The 20,607-nt window shown below is 54.8% G+C and overlaps 2 protein-coding genes across 4 annotated transcripts in view; both read right to left on the bottom strand.

Moving 5' to 3' along the window:
• Positions 1-19,685, bottom strand: part of SPEG (SPEG complex locus) — a 30,311-nt gene extending 10,626 nt beyond the window's left edge. The window contains exons 1-23 of the mRNA XM_006890308.1: positions 19,502-19,685; positions 18,868-19,128; positions 17,158-17,316; positions 16,865-17,054; positions 16,534-16,757; positions 16,343-16,448; positions 13,457-13,536; positions 12,919-13,038; positions 12,635-12,739; positions 11,908-12,114; positions 11,434-11,557; positions 11,164-11,339; positions 6,696-6,808; positions 6,127-6,295; positions 5,864-5,960; positions 5,554-5,754; positions 4,001-4,058; positions 3,311-3,388; positions 3,035-3,213; positions 2,500-2,526; positions 1,713-1,865; positions 1,311-1,353; positions 37-105 (exon numbers count right to left, since the gene is read on the bottom strand). Coding sequence (XP_006890370.1) covers positions 37-105; positions 1,311-1,353; positions 1,713-1,865; positions 2,500-2,526; positions 3,035-3,213; positions 3,311-3,388; positions 4,001-4,058; positions 5,554-5,754; positions 5,864-5,960; positions 6,127-6,295; positions 6,696-6,808; positions 11,164-11,339; positions 11,434-11,557; positions 11,908-12,114; positions 12,635-12,739; positions 12,919-13,038; positions 13,457-13,536; positions 16,343-16,448; positions 16,534-16,757; positions 16,865-17,054; positions 17,158-17,316; positions 18,868-19,128; positions 19,502-19,685 — 3,123 coding nt within the window. The remainder of the gene's footprint in view (positions 1-36; positions 106-1,310; positions 1,354-1,712; positions 1,866-2,499; positions 2,527-3,034; positions 3,214-3,310; positions 3,389-4,000; positions 4,059-5,553; positions 5,755-5,863; positions 5,961-6,126; positions 6,296-6,695; positions 6,809-11,163; positions 11,340-11,433; positions 11,558-11,907; positions 12,115-12,634; positions 12,740-12,918; positions 13,039-13,456; positions 13,537-16,342; positions 16,449-16,533; positions 16,758-16,864; positions 17,055-17,157; positions 17,317-18,867; positions 19,129-19,501) is intronic.
• Positions 19,686-19,857: 172 nt separating this feature from the next.
• The window catches only part of LOC102845853 (striated muscle preferentially expressed protein kinase-like), a 27,335-nt gene continuing 26,585 nt past the window's right edge, over positions 19,858-20,607 (bottom strand). For all 3 annotated transcript variants that reach the window (XM_006890256.1, XM_006890258.1, XM_006890257.1), the window contains one exon: positions 19,858-20,283. In XM_006890256.1, the coding sequence (XP_006890318.1) occupies positions 20,276-20,283 (8 nt within the window). In that variant the 3' untranslated portion in view covers positions 19,858-20,275. The remainder of the gene's footprint in view (positions 20,284-20,607) is intronic.

Here is a 20,607-nt window from a genome sequence, read left to right as displayed (position 1 = left end):
AGGCCAGGGCAGAGGCAGGGCCTGAGTTCCACTCACCTGCCACCTGCGCCGGGAGAGGAACAGCTTCAGGTGATCCGTGCTCACTTCTGCGCCCTTTGCCTGTGTCTGCAAGTCCAGGAAACAGGGCATGAAGGGGAGCCCACTGCCACCATGGCCCCTCAGTGTTTGCAATAAAAAGAGCATCCACGGCCAGGGCCATGAACAAAGCAGCACCAAGCCTGGGATCCTGGGGGCGGGGGGTGGTGTCTCTTCCCCTTGAGGATCATGACAACTCCCACATTCAAGGGGCCCACTGGTGGAGAACCCTCTGAGCCCTAGTTCAGAGGTGGGGAGCACTGGTAGCTTAGTGGTAAGGAGGTGAGCTGCTCTGAGGGAGAAAAATGGGCAATCTCCTCCTGTACCACTGACAGCCTCTGAAAACCTGCTGGAGGGTCAACTATGAGTTGGTTCCAACTTGATGGTGTGCAACAACTAATACTGGTGGCAAATCCCCTGATCCTGAGTTCAGAGACAGAAAATCAGTGACTCCCAGGGGCTGGCCTCTGGCCACTACTGGGGGTTGTACACCAGGCCTCCAGGCTGTTCCAGAACACTGGGGACCCTGGAGGCTTGTGCTCTGGTCCTTGGCTGCCAGCAAAGCTCTTAGGCTGCTGGCCGAGGCCCCAGGTTCCAGTCTGTCTCCTAAGGGCTAGAGTCCCAGACGCTGGGCGCCCTGAGAGTCCAGACCAGGTCAGACCTTGCCCTCAGCCACCAGCAGGCTCTCCTTTCAGGCTCTCACTCCTAAGGACCGATGCCAGGATGACCTCACTCCAGCTGACTGAGCACAAGGCTCAGTGGACACTTCACTCAAGTCCCCTTCCCACCCGCTTTGACCCAGCACCCCATCTCCTGATTGGCTCCCATGGCACTAGGGCTCGCAATGAGGAATGCCAATCCTGTCCACCAGGAGGCGCTCATAAGCAATCCAACACTTGATGGGCACAGGGCCAGTGCAGGGTGGAGATGCCATCACAAGACCTGGGTGAGGACCAGGGGCTGGGGAACCAGAGAGAGAATCTAACGAGGATCAGGCTGGGGGAAGAATCTGAGCCTAGACCCTGCACTCTGCAGCCCGCGATACTCCAACTCAAGTCACTGACTGAACTTCAGTTTCCTTGTCAGCAAACTGGGAATAATACCTTACTTTTGGGTATAACATGCTTTTTATCATGAGTATGGCACATTATAGCTACTCTATAAATGGAGCTGTTAATAATTATCTCCCTCGTCCACTCCTGGTACCACCCACCCTCTTTATGGGATGGACTCACTTTGAACCAAGGGTGTTCTAGGGTCTCTTCTGCAGTAGGCCTCCTGTAAAGGAACAAAGATTAATAAGAGGCCAGAGGGCTTTAGAAGCCCTGGTGGCTGAGTAGATAAAGCTCTATGGCTGCTAACCCAAACGTTGGTGGTTCAAACCCAAACCCACCAGCCACTCTGTGGGAGAAAGGCGGCAATCCAAGGGAGCAGCTCTAACCTTTCCTTACTGTGATTTCTCACTAGGACTTGGAATTAACTCAGTGGCAAACATCTATGCATTCATTCATGCTGCTGGTCATTCAATAAATGTTTGAGCAGTACGTGAGGCTTCTAAGGAGCTGGGGGTTAGCGGGGGGTGGGGACATCCATGGGGCAGGGGGTCATGGGGCGGGGAGGGGCTTCCTTGCGCTCACAGCCGATCCTGCACCAGCACTTTGATGAGGAAGCCCCGGGCCTCCCTGCTCAGGCTCAGGAATGTTGTCTCCTCAAAGGCCACGTTGTAGTTCCGGATGTTCATCAACGTGGTCCGATCGTTCTCCCCAACAAATGGGGAGATGCCGGTCAGGCTGCAGGAGTGGAGGGGGATTATATGAGAGCTGGGCAGGGCCCTGTGCTGAGGCAGAGATGGAGGGTGCAATGTGGTGCTAGGGTGGTTGGAGGTCCTGGGTAGGACACAGGGTGAACCTGGGCCAGGGGAGGAGGCTGGATCCCTGCCTGTCTGGTCCCCACTCCTCACCCTGGATGAGCTGGGAGGCAGTACTGTCCTTAGCCCAAAGTGACCAGCCATGGCCTCTCCACGAGACAAGGGGGCTTCTGGCCTTGGGGATGTGCCCACCCAAAGCCCCCAGAGCTGTGCCCACCCTGAGCTCTAGGCCCCCTCCCCTTCTAGACATTGTTGGAAACCCTGAGCCTCATTATTTCCTGCCTAAGCTGCACAGAGCCTGCACAGGCCTCTCTGTCCACTGTCTTAGACCTGAAGAGTGGCTGTTTATGGGGACATAAAGCCTGGACATACAGACCAGGGTGTCCACACACATGCACTCGAGGCCCCCTGTGGCGAGGAATGAGCAGAGAAAGGAGTGGAAAAGAAGGGGTGCCTGCAGACTCCAATGACACTCTTGCCCTGGGTCCTGCAAATGTGAGGGGAGGCTTGTAAGGTGGCTGCTATGGGGCCTGGGGCCTGAGTTTAAGGGTCCTTACCAGAGGAAGGCCACGACGCCCACAGGCCTGAGGGAGAGAAGAGTGAACAGATGAGAGACAAGCCCACCTCCCTCTGGATGTAAGCAGCTCTCTGCTACCATTAGCCTGAGGGTGGGAGGCTCCATGTGAGCACTGAGTGGACAAGGAGCCCAGGGAAGCAGCCTTCAGTGAGAATGCTGGGCCCAGAAGTCCAGACATGCTTGGAGGAGTCAAGGGCCAGCCCAGAAACCCCAGAAGTGTTCCGGGACCACTGAGGCCCCTTCTCACTGGGAAAGACACGTCAGCTGCTGACACGGAGGCTGACCTCCCTGAGATCCTGCATCCAGGGAAGACAAGGAAGCAGGGTCTGACTAGGCTGAGGCACTGACTGATCAGGAGTGACATGGACAGGACGCTCCCAGAGCAGTGCCACCAGCCGCTGTCCAAGCAGAAGGAATGATTTCATACATTTCCCGTCTGGTGGCAAGCAAGTCCCCAGCATAGCAGCGAGGGCTGCTGCACTGACCCACCCCAGGGGCCAGCACGCCAGCATTACCAGATGTCAGTGACTCCGGACACGGGGGTCTGGTTGACAATCTCGGGTGCCACAAACTCAGGTGTGCCATACTGGCAATACTGGGGCTCTCCCGGAGTCAGCTCCTGGGCGTTCCCAAAGTCACAGATGCGCACCTGCTCCTCACCCTCAGCACCGTCCCAGATCAGCAGGTTCTCGGGCTACGGGACACAAGGCCGGGGTGGGGACTGCGTGAAGTGGGAGGACGCTGTCACGGGGGCTGTTTAACCCAACCCTCCCTCTCCACCTGAACCTCACCTTGACATCCAGGTGCAGCACATGGCTTTGGTGCAGGTAACATATGCCCTCCAGCACCTGCCGCATGTAGGTCCGGATCTGTGGAAACAGGGGTCCAGAGCCCAAGGGGTTAGTAAGGTGCTATGCCTGATCATCTTCAGAGCCAGGACAAGTGGCCATCCCTGGGGTATGGCACGCAGACGGCTGGGGGCAGGGGCTGAAACAGGTTAGGGGTTGCTGAGATCCAGGGCTGCTATGCACACCTGCACAGGTTGAACAGAGCACAATAATAAGGTGGGACCACCAACACAGTAATAAAAAGAGTTGTGCAGTATTTAACCTGTTATGCAGCCCTACATGGGGCACACAGTGAGACTGGATAGACATGAAGAAATGAGAACTTCTCTTGGGACAAATGTCTGGGGAATATTTACTTAAGACTGGGAAATAGTAAAGTTAGGGGCTGGGGTGAGTCTACTGGAGTTTGTAGATGGCAGTATAAACCCAAATAGATAGGGATAGGGTTCTATTTGTAAACCCCAAACAGATGGGTCTGATTGGGGAGGGGCAACTCTTGCCGACTTGGTGCTTGTATCCTCACTCCCAGTCTCCTTGTGGGCAGACAGCATGCCCAAACCCACCCACTGAAGGTCAAAGCCCACCCGGGCTAAGGCTGGTGCCCACCCTGGCCCTGCCGCTCGCTGCCCTCACCTCAGACTCACACACGGTGGATTTCCGGGCCATTCGCTCCAGCAGCTCCTCTGTGCAGCTACATCAAAGGTCAAGGAGAAGAGTGACCAGTGCTGATGGCCAGGCCTGCTTCTGGACAGTGCCCTCCACTCCCTGGTCTGGGCATCCTGATAACACACGGAACCCCCTGCTTCTCTTCAAGGGCACCTTATATCAGCCAGATAATGTGTTCACCCTTCCCCATCATAGTACAGACTTGGAACGGTGTGGCTCAAACACACCACGAATCCTGGGTAAATAATTCAACTGCTTTGAATTTCCCTCAGGTAAAAAAAAGGGGCATTATTTCCTCTCTTGCCCACCTTGCACAGTCCTGAGATCAAAGCAGAGCAGACCTGTTGACTGTAGACGGACCTTCCTATTTGAAAATACTCAGAAATGCAGTGACGTGATCCATTTGCCGAGCGATGGGCTGGAGCAGGGCAGACTGGGTGGCTGGTGCACAGGACGGTCACCCAGGTAGCCACGTGACAAACTCACCACGCAGCTGCCTCACTTCTCAGGCTGCCTCTATTTTACCAGAACGCTTACGACCGAATAAGAGCCTTTCTTTTTTTACAACAGATCTGAACCTTGTCCTATCCTGTGCCATCCTCATCATCTCTAATATACTCAAGACCCTTGTTATAGTCACCATTGTCGATCACCTTGTCAACAATCTGCCTCTCAAGGGAGCTCTGGTGGCCTAGTGGCAGGAAGCTGCACTGCAATCCCAGAGGTACATGGTTCAAATCCACCAGATGCTCTGCTGGAGAAGGAGGGGTAAACTCCTCCTGTACCAGTCAGATCTGATTTGACAGTACACACACACAAAAAATACATTTTTTTTAAAAAAGACCCTTCCTCTCGTACATTGTCCCTCCACCTTTCCCAGCACGACGTCCTTCTGCAAGGACGGACCCCTCCCAACAATGTGTCCCAAGTATGTGAGAACAAAGCTTCACCATCCTGGCCTCCAAGGAGCACCATAAAGGTGCAGGTACACGGTACCGCATCATGAGATGGAAAACATATGCCACTTGTTAGCTGTGCAAACCCTGGGAAATGACTTAGCCTCCCAAGACCTCAGTTTCACCCTCTGTAAAATGGGATTAAACTATTCCAGAAGGTATACAGGGCCTCTGGGTGGCATAAAGGCTAAGGGTACAACTATTATGCAAAATGTCAGAACTGAGAATCCTGCCAGTAGGCCTCAAAACAAAGGCCTGGAAAATCCTGGGCAGCAAGTCCTTCTCTGTACACACGTCTGGCCACCCTGAGTCTGAACCACCTGGGGTTTGAGGTTGGGGTTAAATGAGTTAATATTTGGAAAGCTCTTGGAACACTGCCAGGCACAGAGGACATGCTAAGTAAATTTAAAAGGGGGGGGACCCACAACAGTTGAAAAGATACTGGTCTTTGCATAAACCTTGAGGTTTACCCTTCACAACGGGACAACTTTGTAAACTGTAACACACGTTGCTAGTAAGACACAAGTCTGCTGCCCCCTCCCATTGTCATCTGTCCCAGGATACAGCTCGGTGACGATGACCAGTCCTCGGCGCCTCTCAAAGGCCTCGTGGAAGTAGATGACACAGTCATGCTGCAACTGGGCCAGCAGCCGGGCCTCCCGCCGCGACGACGCCTTCGGCTTGGCCTGGCTGGGGATGAACTTGGCCGCAAACTCCAGGCCAGAGCTGCGCTCGACCACCCGGCGTAGGTAGGAGAAGGCACCCCTGCGTGGTACAGGGACAGGGCTGGGACTCAGCAAGGATTGTAGGCCTGGCATGCCGGCCCCTCCTGGTCCCCAGCCCCCATCCACTTGGTCCTTCCCACAGTCCACACCTGCCAATCTCCTGGTGGATGTCATAGAAGTCACTGAGTCTCCTACCCCGCTGCTCCTCATCTTCCCCGGCCCCTTCAACCTCCATAGCTGTCGGAACTGGGGAAGTTAGATGAAGAGAGTAAGAACAGGAGGGGATGGGACAGGTGGGGACAGAGGACTGAAGCGCTGGGCCAGAGGTGGCAGGGGCCAGAGTGAGGCGCTGCACACAGTCTTGTTGTAGGTGGGCGCTCAGCCCTTCTCTGCCCACCCCGGCCCAGCTCACCTGGGCACACGGCCAACTCCGCCTTGCAGGAGACCTCACCCGCCAGGTTGCGGGCAGTGCAGGTGTAGACGCCGCCGTCCTGGGCCCCGGCGCTGAGCACCACCAGGGAGCACTCATTCTCCTCATACACGAAGCTCACGTGGCTGCTCTCCGCCAGCAGGGCCTCGTCCTGAGGAGAGGGGTGTAACCAGCCTGGCTTCACCCCCTCTGGGCCCCAGTCACCTCCACAGTGGAGACCCAGGGTCTCCTGTCCTTCAAGGCCAGGAACCCCCAGGGCCTCAGGCCCCTCCTCATCTCCACACAGCATCACCTTCACCCCAGGAGTCATGTCCCCCCAGGACACAGGACCCACTGAGGGACTTCAGGTCTCCAATTACAAGCTCCTGGTCCTCTACTATCTGAGTCACGTGGCACCCGGTTCCACCCCTCCTGCCAACAATGCTCTTTCTCAGGTCTCCACTCAGATCCCCAGGAATCCCTTGTCTCCAGCACAGGACAGCCCCACCCCCAAAGCATCCCCTATCCCCTGCCCTCCACCTCCCAGCCAGCCTCAGTCACCATCCTCTGACCTTGTACCACATGACGTCTGGCAGGGGTTTCCCTTCAACCACCACAGCAAAGCGAGCCGTCTCCCCAGCCCCCACCTCCACATCCTCCATGATGGACTCAAACCGAGGAGCCTCTGAAACACACAGGGACAGGGTGGGTGGGAAGGGGGTGTCACAGAGGCCTGCCTCAGCAAGTGGCTTCCATCTGAGCCCCACCTCCCAGCAGCCCACCACTGGGGCTCTCCGATGCACCCCAGGGTATCAGAGTGCCTCGCCTGGAACCAGCTCCGAAAACCCAAGCCAGAGGGCACGTGCTTGCTTTGCTCGGTTTGACCCTCGTATTCATATGTGTGTTTTGAAAAGGAGACCAAAGAAGCTCTGGTGACCTAGTGGCAAGAAGCTGCACTGTAATACCAAAGGCTTGTGGTTCAAATCCACCAGATGCAGTGCTGGAGAAGGAGGGGCAACTTCTTCTTGTGCCAGCTGGATCATATTCAATGGTACACAACAAGAAAATACATAAATTAAAAAATTAGGGGACCAGAGGTGCATGGCTCAAATCCACCAAGTACTCTGCTGGAGAAGGAAGGACAATCTCCTCCTGTACCAGTCAGATCTGATTTGACAGTACACACATAAAAAAAATAATAAAAATAATTTTAAAAATTAAAAAAATAAAAATTAGGAGATATTTTCATGCACAAAAGACGCGTGCTTTTCCTTCTGCCACTGGACAGTCAGGCCTGCCCTCTGGAGCTGGCCTCCCTCACGGCACGCATTGGTCACGGCCTGCATAGCTGACCCCTTCCTCACAGTCTCCACTCAGTGGCTTCACAGACTCGGCCAGTCCTTGGCCTCTGGGTAGGGGCCTGGTCCACAGAGAGCTGCACTGCTAAACCACAGACAGCACCTCTTGGGCAGCTCAAAGCCACCAATGGCCTCTCCAAAGAAAGACAGGCAATCTCCTCCCCTGGGATTCACAGCCTCCAAAGTCCTGCTGGAGGGGCAGCTACTGTCGGTTCTGACTTGATGGCAATGTACTTGAGGTTTTTGTTCTGGTCCCTGAGGCAGCTGTCTAAAACCTCCCAAAATGAGACTGCCATGGTCTTAAAGTTTTTTTTTTTCTCTCTTTGAATTTTACTTAAACATTTAGGGCAACTTATATCATGTGGGAGATGAGAAGATGAATAGGTATTAACCAGAGATTAATCAAAAAGCTAAACACTGATTATCAGCTTCATTTCTCCCACCCGTGGCTATGATTTTATCCTCTGCACACATCACATGGTCGCACGATCTCCTGGTAAAGCAGCTTATAATTCTCATAAACACGTGTGCAGATGTACTTTGCAAAAGACTCACGACTTCCAGGTGTCCCCCTCCAGAAGAGGGAAGGGCGATGAGAGGGAGGAGCAGAGAGCATGGGATACGGACCACTGTCCACCACATGGACACAGTTCAATTTTATCTGGAGGGGAAGGGCCTCCTGACGGTGGGGACAATGCACCAGTGGGTGGATACGGAGGGAAGGGGCTGTTCTACTGGCCCTGGCTCGGTGGCAGTGTGGGGTGGGACAGAGTGGGGGTGTAGTTCCCAGCCCCAGGCCTGCCTCCCAGTGGAGAGGCTGACTTCCTGTCACTGTTCCACCTGGGTTAGAGGGTCGGGCTCTAGGTGACCAGGGCTGCCTAAGACCAAGGACTCTTCTTGCAGACGGGGTGGTCAAGGGGACAGTGCCAAGTGGGCTGGAACAAAGCCTTAAGCAATCACTGGGATGAGAGCAAGCTGGGGGGGGAGGGGAAAGACACAGACAAGGGAGACAGGGGCTCACCCACCGTCCCTAGAGCAGAGCCAGCAGGGTTCCTATCTCTCCCTCACCCCCTCCTGCTGCTTCTCCCACCTTCTACCAGCTCGCCCCTCTCTGGCATAGGCTGCTGGCAGCACCTCCACCACGTTCAGCCGGCTCAGGCTCTAGGTTGCTTGGTGCGGGTCTATGCAGATCAAAGCACTGGAGTCCAAACAGTCTTTTGGTTTTTTTTTTTTTTTAAAAAGAAAAAAACAAGCCCCAAACGTATATTTTACCCAGGATAAGACTGCACGTGCTAACTAAAAGGTCACTTTCTTTCTTTGCATTTGGCTGGAGTTGTAGCTACTCAGCAGGTTAGCTTAGCTCCTGCCGATCTGAAATTCTGATGGACAGTTACATATGTCGACAGCTAATTAACAAGCCAGAAAACAAAACAATTATTCCTGGATGCATGCTATAGTTGGGGAGGCGATATGCTTAAATGTACAGAGGAGGAATTATAAAAAGGTCAAGCGTTTCTGTCACACAGGCCTCTGCAAAAGGGCACTTGGATCCTCAGAGCTGGGAGTCTGGTAACGAGATGCCCCTACGTGGGCCAGTGTTTGTTTGTTTTAGGAATCAGCTCAGCCTCCCTCTGCTTATATTTGAGATAATATTTCCTGTTGGGTTTAATGCAGGAGTTAACAGCACTCGCTGGCTTTGGGGTCAGGCATCTGCTTGGATCCCAGCTCCTGTATTTACTAGTCTGTGTGACCTTGGCCAGTTCCTTAAGCACTGTCTGAGCCTCAGTTTCCTCATTCACACAACGGAAATGAAAACTGACTCCACCACACAGAATTGATAAAGACGTTAAATGATGTATGTGAGGCACTCAGCATGAAGCCTGGTATGTGCTATATTCTTGATAAATATCTTACAAATATTGCTACTGAAAAGAAGAACTGATGCCTTTGAATTATAGTGCTGGAGGAGAGTACCGGATATCCCGTGGACTGACAAAATAACAAGTTTGTCTTGCAATCAGACAGCTCCTTAGAGTCAAAGCTGGTGAAACTTCATCTCACATATTTTGGAGAAGAGGCCTGTCCTGTCCTGTCCTTGGGAAAAAAACCCATCTCGCTGGGAAAGGTGGAGGGTCAGGGAAAGAGAGGAAGACCCTCACCAAGATGGACTGACACAGTGACTATGACAATGGGCTCAAGTGAGTCAGAGACGGTGAGGATGGCACAGGATACGGCAGGGTTCAGATCTGCTGTTCAAAGGGCTGCTATGAGTGTTAACTGACTGGATGGCACCTATTAACAGTAACATGACTATTACTGTCATGTCAACAGAAAACTGCCAGATGTGCAGGCTGGATTTAGAAGAGGTCATGGTACTAGGGATATTATAGCTAGTGTTAGATGGATCTTGGCAGAAAGCAGAGATACCAGAAGAATGTCTATCTGTGCTTCATTGACTATGCAAAGGCTTTTGACTGTGTGGATCACAACAAGCTGTGGCTGACTGAGAAGAATGGGAATTACAGAACATTTGTGCTAATGCGAAACCTATACTTGGACCAAGAGGCAGTCGTCAGAACAGAGCAGGGAAACTCTGGATGGTTCAAAATCAAGAAAGGGGTCCATTAGGCAGGTATTTTGTCTCCATACCTTTTCAATCTGTATGCAGAACAGATCATCTGAGACGCTGGGCTGTATGAGGAGGAATGTGGCATCAAGATTGGTAGAAGAATCATCAACAACCTGCGTTATGCAGATGACACAACGCTGCTTGCTGAAACTGAGGAGGACCTGAAGCGCTTGCTGTAGAAAGTCAAGGACTGCAGTCTTCAATATGGATTGAAGCTCAGCATCAAGAAAACAAAGATTCTCACCACTGGGCCAATTGGCAGCATCAGTATGGATGGTGAAGAGATTGAGATAGTTAACAGTTTTCGTTTACTTGGTTCCACAGTCAACACTCTTGGTAGCAGCAGCCAGGAAATCAAGAGATGAATTGCATTGGGAAAGTCAGCTGTGAGGGACCTCGCAAGAGTACTGAAGAGCAACGATGTCAGGCTGGAGACTAAGGTGCGCCTGATCCGGGCTATAGTCTTCTCAATTACGTGCTAGGCATCTGAGAGTTGGACAGTGAATAAGGATGCTAGAAGGAGAATTGATGCCTTTGAGCTGTGGTGCTGGAGAAGAGTGTTGAATATACCATGGACTGCTAGGAGAACAAACAGGTTTGACCTTGAGAGGGTGAAGCCAGAATGCTCCTTGGAATCAAGTATTCTGAAGCTTCATATGACATATTTTGGGCATGTTGCAAGGAGGGACTGGTCCTTGGAGAGGGACATCACGTTTGGGAGAGTGGAGGGGCGGCGCAGGAGAGGAAGACCCTCAATGAGATGGATCGATTCTGTGAGTGGAGTGGGGAATGCGTGTGTTTGAGACAGCGAGGTTGGCACAGGATAGAACGGCGTTTAGGGCTCTTGTACACAGGGTCGCCATGAGTCGCAAGCAACTCGATGGCATATAACAACAACAACCACATTGCCGTTATCATAACCATCAGAAGGACAGGTCTGAGGGAGGGCATGATTCCCCAGCGGGGGCAGGACGGTGTACGCACCTGAGGGTGTGGGGAGAAGGCTTGGGGTCTCTTAGAGAGGCAAGACGGACGAAGGCCCACCTCACCCACCTGCCAGCTCCAGGGTGACGGAACAGGCCTGCGTGCCATGGCGATTTCGTGCTGTGCAGGTAAGGGGCCCCACGTCCCGGCGGCTCACCCGGCAGATCCGGAGACGGTACTGATCATCGTCGGGCTGGCTCAGCTCGTACACACCTGCCCGTGCCTCCAGGAGGGCCCCTCGGCGGCTGAGGGGTAGTAGGTAAGAGGTTGGGTCACCCAGAGGCCACCCATCTGGGGCCTGGCTGGCACAGTGAGATAGGGCACACAGGGCGTGCCCACCTCCTCCAGACGACCTGGGCCTCCACGTGGTTGAAGGTGATGGTGACGGTGGCAGGCTGCCCCTCCACCACATACACAACGTCCGGCTTGTCCAGCACGGTGGGGGCCTCCTCCAGGGGGGGGCCTGAAAGGAGATAATTCAGGCTCTTGTTGGATGCGGATACTAAGCTCTCAACCTCCGGGGCAGCTCCACGTTTGTGCAGAAGATGACAGTGAGGCTCAGAGACGTTTAGGAATTTGTAGAGGGCACACAGCAAAGAAGTAGCAGAGGTGAGATTAGAACCCAGGGCCTCAGCTTGGCCCAATGAGTCAAGTGACTTTTCAGGAGTGACAAGGAAACCCACTGATAGACGGGGATCCCCCTGACCACCCAGTTCTCGCACAGTGGTCACGTCCAAACGGGCCTAGGCCAGCTCGAGGAACAGAGGGTTTTACCACAGGACCCCCCTCCCTGCTAGGGGGCCCCCAGCTCACCCCGCTCCAGCAGCTGCACAGGCTCAGAGGGGGGCGAAGGCTTGCTGCTGCTCTTGCCGCTGGTGCTGAGGACCCGGAAGACATGCTGGACGCCCTTACGCAGCCCTGTGGCTGCCCATCCCGGCTCCCGCAGGCCCGTGGCGAGTGCTGTCCACTGGTCCGAGCCCAGCACCTGGTGCTGCACCGTGTACGTCAGGGAGTCCGGGTCTGCGGGAAGAGGGGGCTGCTAGAGGCTGAGGCGGCACCTCCCCCAAGTTCTGCTGGTCAGGGGTGTTGGGACTCGGGGTCTGTTTTGAGCCTGCCTCAGTTTCTCTTGTTATCCCCCTGCCTGTTCTTCCCCAACTGTAAGTGCAGCCAGGTACAGGACGCATGAAATGCCAGATGGAGGGCTCAGTTATAGGCACAGAGAGACTTGCCACCTTGGGCAGGGAAACTGAGGCACAGAACAGAAAGAGGACATCCCCAGGGCCGTGACCCCAGCACCCAGTTCCCCAGAGATCCCGGGAGAGAGAAGGGGACATGATGGCACACCATGCCTCTTCTCAAGCCCTGCGCAAAGATGACACTAAGTTATATCCTGGCTGAGATCCCAGCACTGTCCACTCGGCCACAGCGCACGTCTCATCAGTGCCTTGCCCTGCCTCTCCTGCTCTCCGCAGGGCCCTCCTCCTAAGCCTGTCCTGACGCTCCCCTTCCCCACTCCACAGCCTTGTCCAGCCTGACCCACCGATGGCCATGTCCAGACTCCTCGGGGGGTTCCACGTGAGTGTGATCATCCTTCCAGTCACAGCCACCGTCTGCGGGGCACCGTCAGGAGGGCCTGGAACCACATCTGAAAGACACAGGGTGGACACCCAGCAGGTCCTTTTGAACTCAATGACCACAAAGGATCACCAAGCCCTGAGTGACCCCCACCTCATCCAATCACAGCCCATGGCCACCTCACCCTTGGCTGGACAGAGCCAGTGGCTAGGCCTGTCTGTGGACACTGCCGGCCAGGTACTATCTTACCTGTGACGTAGAGGTGGGCATAGCAGGCAGCTTTACCCAGCTTGTTGGCAATGACGCTCTTGTAGACGCCGGCATGCTGGGGTCCCACGGCAGGGAACACCAAGCGATGTACATCCCTGTCTGGAAGGGGAGAGACAGTGACACTGGGCTTGAAGCGGAGGGATACACAGAGGAGTGAGCCGCCCAGGCCTGGCCCTTCTGTCTCATCTACTGCAATGGGCAGGTGAGGCAGACAGCAAAAAGTGCCTTCCCCGAGTAGCAAACCCTGGAGGAGACACTCCATGACGACACCTGCAGCCTTGGCTCCTGTATCCACACCACCTGCCTGGCCCTTGGCTCTTCATGTCCAGAAACTTACCATGTTCTTCCTACACAGGGCCACTCTCTGCAGGTTCCCATCCCTGCCTGCTGTCCTCTCACCTCCAATTCTCTGGGGTCACAATCTCCATGTCAAATTTCTAAGGATATTTTATCTCCAAAGCCCCCTCCTTTGGTCACCTCTTCCCTGTACTCACTTCCACTCCCACCCTCCCCTCACCTCCAGTCAGCTCCCTATAGAAGCCCTCTGCCAATGGCACCTCTACACTGTCAAGGGCAGATGTGGATGAATGTATCCGTCTGAGAAAAAACACAATCAGAATGCTCCTTAGAAGTGACGATGGCGGCAAGAAGCTCCTCTGCAATCCCAGAGGCATGTGGTTTGAATCCACCAGATGCTCTGCTGGAGAAGGAGGGGCAATCTCTTCCTGTACCTGTCAGATCTGATTTGACCACACACACACACACACACACACACACACACACACACACAATAAAAATTAAAAAAAAAAGAAGAAGTGAGGGTGTGGAGACTTTGGCTTGCTTACTCTGGGCATGTTACCAGGAAAGACTTCTCACTGGAAAAGCACATTACATTCGGTCAGTGAAAATGGGTGGAAACCTTATTTAGATGAATTGGCAGAGCAGCCACAGAAAAGGACTCGAGCATGCCAGTGCTCACGATGCTGGCACAGAACTGGTGGCACGTCATTCCATTTATACATCAGGTCTCTGGCAGTCCAAGCCGCTCAACGGCAAACAACAAATTAGCAGACAGACAGGCGGCGTCTAAAGTCCTCAGCTTGAATTTCCACATACCCCCTTCTCTACATTCAATGTTCTCACCCTAACAAACCATCAGCTCCCCAAGCAAACCATATACGTCCAGCTCTAGGCCTCTGCTCTTCTGCAACACTATTTTCTTAACACGGCCTCCTTCTCTGTTCAGAAGGAGCTCTGGTGGCTTAGGGGGAAGGAACTGCGCTTACAACGCAAAGGTACATGGTTCAAATCCACCGCCTGTTCCACAGGAAAAAAGACGGACAATCTCCTCCTGAGAGATTGACTGTCTCTGAAAACCTGCTGGAAGGTCAGCTAGGGGTCAGTTCCAAAGACTAGTTGAAGTTGGTGCTGGTCCTGGAGAAGGAAGTGCCACCAGTACGTCTCTAGCTCTCTCTTTACGTCTGTCTTTGACACTTTCTCTAAGTCCTCCCTCCAGTCCTCGCATCTACACCTTTGCCAGGTTCTCAGCCTTGGACGGACCTTGCTTGCTCGCACATGTCATAGCTTCCCGATTGGCCTGCAAGCTCGTTAGCAACAGTGCTGACTTCATTCTGATTGGTTTGCCCTTCCTAGCCCAACAACTCAGTGGCTTGTATGCATAAGTACTAAACGCAAGTTATAAATTATACTACTAAGAGTTGTTTGCTCTTAAGCTCCTGCTATCTTCCTGGCCTCTGCCAGATACTCTGGCATACATTTATTCCTCTAATCCTCACAACAGCCCTGAAAAATTACCCCCAATTTACCAATGAAGTCAGAGACATTAAGGGACTCGCCCAAGGTCACAGAGCTAATAAACGATGCTGCTATGGCTTCAGCTTGGTTGAAGCCAAAGCTCTTCCCCTCCGTCGTGCTCCCTGAGTGATGATAATGTGCTGTCTCTGGTGGGGACGTGAGGGGAAGGGGGTCTGTGTTGTCCTCGTCGTCGTCAGAGCTGACCCCACACACCCCTCCCTTCTCTCCACAATTATCTCCACAAGGAACAGCCACCCTCTCATTTCTCTCTGCTGACACTACTTATAAGGGAGAGAAGCCAAGTGCTGCTGCTGACCCCAGATACGTCTGGAGGCAGAGACGCCAGCTCAGATGCTGAGACACTCACCCAGCGCCTCAGAGCAGAGTGGATCAGGAGACAGGGAGGCGGAGAGTCAGGGAAACAGCCCTGGGAAGGGGCTGAGGGAAGGGGCCAGGCCATGGGCACCAGAGGGGAGGTAGAGCGAATGGACATGGAAACTGAAAGCATCTGGGTTAGCAAGCGGCCATCGGAATCAGATAGTCCTTGCTTGCCTTTGGGCAAGTCCTTGAACCCCTGTAAGCCTCAGTTTCCCCATCTGTAAAGGGGGAAGATGAGCACTTGGTCTAGAGGCTTGTAGTGAGACAGGCTGGGGGTATCTGCATGAGGCCTGAAGTCACCAAGGCTTGGCCCTGAGACAGCACGTAAGAAGGGTGAGATTTTGCCAGGGGGTCGCTGTCTGAGGCCGAGAGATGGGTACAGCGGTCACTGTGTGGCCACTGTGCCATGAGATGGGTAGGTAAAGCCCCTCGGCGTCCTCTGGGAGTGGAGCTAGATGCTGCTACGAGCAAAGATCTCAGGCCGAGGAGCCATCTCCCAAACATCTTCTCCTGAGTTTTCCTCCCGTTCCTTCCGTATTTGTTATTTCTCAGCAACCTGGGATAGACTATCCTGACAATGTTCTGAGAGATGCACACGCTTGGCTGGAAGACACTGAAAGCACTGTGGTCACAGGGATGACCATGAGCACACAGATGGTCATGTAGTTGGTGCAGGGCTGGGCTGTAGGGAGGATCGTCTGTCGGGCTCAGTTAGCCAGAACAGCCCCGCACCGAGCTTCCTTTCAGAACCAGGCACCATGCACAGTGGCTCTCGTGAGGAAGCATCTCCATGAAGGAGGACTGTTTTATCAATGGTGAGGATACTGGCGACAACATCATCACCATCAACAATAATGAGATTGTTTTTAGAAAATACTGAGCCCAGGTGAGCTCCGGTAGCCTAGTGGCAAGAAGCTGTACTGAAATCCCAGAGGTGTGTGGTTCGAATCCACCAGCTTCTCTTCAGGAGAAGGAGGAACAATCTCCTCCTGTACCAGTCAGATAAAATTTGATGGTACACACATCATTACTATTATTATGATGATGATGATGCCTGATCTCTTGGCCCAGCACCAATGCAAGAACCTGACATATACTGACTGAATTCTCATAACACACTACTATAGACAAGAAAACTGAGGCCCAGAGAGGTTCTGTAATCTGTGCATGGTCGCACTGCTGTCTGTAGCACACTGTACAACCTGCCCACCTGGTGCCAGCAAGGGTGCCAGCAAGGCTCTGGTCCTCCCTCTGCAGATGCGAGCTATGTCGCTGGAGGAGGAAGGTAGTGATCTCAGCCCCTATGGGATCCCTGGCTGTAGGGAGAGGAGGACTGGTGGGTCCTCAGGTGGGCATGGAGGGGTGGGGACACCACGAAGCACAGGCCCTCCTGGCACATACACTGTGTCATGCGCCGGTCCTCACTGCTCTGGATTCGATGGCCGTTGTGGAACCAGCTGATGGTAGGGTAGGGCAGCCCGGTCACCTGGCACTCCAGCAGGGCCTCCTTGGCCAGTCCCACCTCCAGGTCTTGCAAGGGCCGCAGGAAGTCGGGCATGGACAACCGCTCCAGCTCGCCCTGCTCCGGCTCCTCAGGGATGGACGGCATCTTCTCCAGCTTTGAGCTGTAAGGGCCACATGCTGTTGGAGGCAGGGGTTGCACCTCCCACCCTGGGCTGACACCTCCCAGGTGGCCCCAGCAGCCCAGGTGGAGGTGGGTGCAGGGCAGTACCTGGGGCCGGAGGCGGCTGTCCTGGGCTCCTCCACGTAGAGCTGGGCCGAGCAGTGAGCCTGGCCGTGGGTGTTGGTGGCACTGACCACATAGAGCCCCTCGTCCTCACTGCCCACATGAGTGATGTGCAGTGAGTGGAGACCCCCATCCTGTTTCAGCCGCAGGTTCTCACTCTCCTCCACAGGGCGGCCTGAGCAGGAAGCAGGGAGAATGAGAAGCGGGGGGCTCACCTCTGGGAGCATCCCACCCCAGTCTGGGCACCTGGGGTTCCCTGGCTTCTGCAGGCGCCGTACCAAAGTGAGTCCAGGAGACGGAGGGGGGTGGGGTACCACTGATCTTGCAGTCGAAGTGGGCCGCGCGCCCCTCCAGCACCTCCATGTCCTCCAGCAGCCTTGTGAACAGGGGTGCCAGCGAGGGCCGCACCGTCAGCCGGGCACTGCACGTCAGCTCATCTGGGGACGGGGGAGGGAGGGGTTGAGGCTGAAGCAGGGAAGACCAGGGAGCCCCAGGCACCTGAACCCACTGACCTGTCATAAGTCTGGGCAGGAGAGGCCAGGAGCTGGACCCTGGGCAGTGGGTAGAGCCCCAGGGCTGAGCCTGCTCAGGGCCATGGGGCAGACCAGCAAAGGTGGGCAGGAGGCAAGCAAGGGTGGGCTGGGGAGATGGATGCCCCCTCCTCCTCAGCTCACCTTGTTCACCTCCCCAGCTCAGCTCTGAGAAGCTCCTAGAAGCCAAGTCTACTCCCTCCTGTATCCTTAAACTCCCAGGGGAGTTGAGAGGGTTGATGGGTCGAGTCCACATCCCTCTTCTGTCTGCCTTAGGCCTAAAGCACAGGCCCTTCGCTCCACTCTATGATCCAGCTAACACACTCTCCGCTCATCACCACGATGTGGCAGGACAGGTGTCATTATCTCAGCTCTTAACGAGGACGACCCGGAGGACAGAGATGCCATCAATAATAATAATGGGTGACGTTTATTAGGAGCTGCCCTTCGCCAGGTGCTGGGCTGTGTTCTTTGCGTACATTAACTCATTAATCCCAACCATCACTCAACAAGGTATGGGTAATTATCACCATCTCTTTTGACAGGTGAGATGAACGGTCTAAAGCTCAGAGAGACAAAGTGACTTGCCCATGGTCACAGGGAGTGTAGATGGCAGGTCAAGAACCTGAACTCAAGTCCAGGTTTGTTTCCTACGCTTCAGAGGACTCGCCTTCTGAGCGGAAGAACAGCTGTGCTGACACAGAATTTCCATTGAACCAGCTATGGTGCACTGGTGGAGTCGTCTGTAGGGAGCGGCACCACTAATCAATAGCCATGCCTCTCCGGCAGTTCGAATCCACCAGTGAGTGCATGGGAGAGAGATCTCCTCGACGCAACTTAGAGCTTTGGAATGACAACGGAGCGTCCGCTGCAATGAGTCAGTTCCCATTTGATGGCAAGAAGTTTGAGCTTTGCAGCAGCCCACTGTCAAATCAAGTCAATCTGGCCACCCAGTGACAAGCTTCCTGGGAAGAGGCTGGCCATCTTTCTCTCAGGGGCAGCTTGTGGATTCAAACCACTGACTTTTTTATTAGGAGCACAGCACAGAACACACTATACCCCTTTACTACCAGGGCTCCTTTATTTGGCACCAAGGACGACTTCAAGTGCTTTCTGCATTGATGATGATGGTTGCTAGTGAGCTGATTACAGTTCATGCAAGCCATGTATGTGCGGCACAGAACCGCTGCACGGGGTTTCCCAGGCTGGGACCTTTTCAGAAGCAGGTTTCTAGACTTGTATTCCAAGGAGCCCCAGTGCCTTCAAACTGTGAACTTTCTGGCAAGTAATTGAACATTTGACCATTTTGTGCCACAGACCGCATGCTTTCCACAGATTAATTTTCTCTTGCACAGTTGGGTGGACTGCACCATCTCCCCCTCTCTGCGTGTCCCCCAGGAGATGGGGTAGTTTCCCACACCCAGGTCCCTCTCTCACAGCAGCCTGGTGGGCAGTTACCTTTGGCCGTGCTCAGCTTGCAGGTGTAGACGCCACTGTCGTCCTCATGCACCGAGGTGAGTAGCAGCTTGCACTTCCGGCCGTCAAAATGCATCTTGCATTTGAGCAGCGCGGGCTGCAGCAGGCGACCACGGCACAGCCAGTCCACCTCCACGTCGGCGGGGCCTGCCACCAGGCACTCAAACAGCACCATCTCCCCAGCCCCCACGTCCACGTCCTGCAGGGGGGCCAGCACGGCCAGGGACCGGCTTTCAGGGTGTGCTGGGGGGAGAAGGGCCACGGGTGGCACACACAGAGCAGAGACACACAGGGCAAGGGAGACACACATGCACACAGAGAGACAGACACAGAGAGAGAGATGCGTTTTGTTCCCCTGGAGACAGGGAAAGCCTGCCCTTCTGGCCAGGACAGCAAGGGGCTCCCGGGCCTGGTGTCAAGATGGTCACCCCCACTGGACCAAGGAAACAAACTCCTGGGAGAGGAGAGCGAACTGAGGTGGGGCGGAGGCTTTAAAGAGCCACAGGGTGGCAGAGACGGCGGCGGCAGGGGCAAGGGGGAAACACACAGTACACCGGCTGGATACAAATTGGACTTTATTTGAGCTAAAAATAGGGGTTTCCAAATATCCCCATACCCACTCCGGCAGTGCCCGCACCCCGAACCAATCTGGCCACCCTCTCCAGTCCAGATGGAGCCTCGCTAGTCCTAACGGAGAGCCAGGAGCCCAACACATGCGTGGAACGTGCCAGGACCCACGGGGCCTCAGGCAGCCCAGGGTCGGTCCGGGGCCTCTCGATTTTGATGTCTTGTTGTGCCATTTGAAACCTGCTTCTGGAGCGGTCAGCAGCCTGCTCGCTCTTCTGGAATGTTCAGTGACCCTGCTCTCTTCTTCAAGTAGCAGTGTCCTGCCCCCCTGCTGGGAGCCCCTCTGGAATCTCCCATCCTACAGACACACAGCCTGCCCCTGTCCCCATCTCTCCTATGGGCTGTCTCTGAGGGATCCTTCCCTGACTGTCACAGACGCACAGACAGACAAACGGATAGACAGACAGTGGCCTGTAGCAGCGGTAGCACATGCGCTCGCTCGGTGCTCCCCTGGGGGGAGGGGCTGGGGGGTCTTGTTATCCCTCCTGGCTGCCCCTTCCCCACACTCAGTCCTTCTGGGGGCCTCCTGGCCTGCCCAGCCATATGTCCACTTGGGGTGGGAGGGTCCATGTGAGGGGGCCCCATGGGTTTTCCCAGGGGCTTCGAGGGATGGGAAGGGGACGGGAGGCTGGGATGGGGTCCGGGCCGGTGGGCCGGCTGGGTCTGTGGGCAGGAGGCAGTGAAACACAGCGAGGTCCGAGGTGCCTGAGACAGGGGCGCAGCTCGGAGGGTAGCGGGGGGGAGCGCAGGCGGCCCCCTGAGCTCACTCGCCTGTGTACAGACAAAAACCTCAGTCAGCAAGCGGCAGGTTAGTGCAGCACGCACACGCACGCACACACGCACAGGCACGCAGACCTGGCTAGGGCCCCTGGATGAGCGCGGTCTTGGACTGCCTATGGCACTGTCACTTCTGTTCCCCCAGATCAGCCACGCGTGTGGGGTGCCAGCCAGAGACTGGGTCTCCGGGGCTTCCTGGTATTCACAGGCTTTAGGCACACCCCAGGCCTGGGATGTGGAGAGGAAACCTCCCAAGAGAGCAGCACTGAGACATGGGTTAAGACCTAGCACCAAGACAGAGTAGAGGCTGGTCTGCAG

Source organism: Elephantulus edwardii, unplaced genomic scaffold (assembly GCF_000299155.1).
Source record: "Elephantulus edwardii isolate Elephantulus edwardi_28Jun2011 unplaced genomic scaffold, EleEdw1.0 scaffold00087, whole genome shotgun sequence".
Classification (NCBI taxonomy): Eukaryota; Metazoa; Chordata; class Mammalia; order Macroscelidea; family Macroscelididae; genus Elephantulus; species Elephantulus edwardii.
Note: the sequence above shows the minus strand (reverse complement) of the source record. Positions and strands in the feature narration are given on the sequence as shown.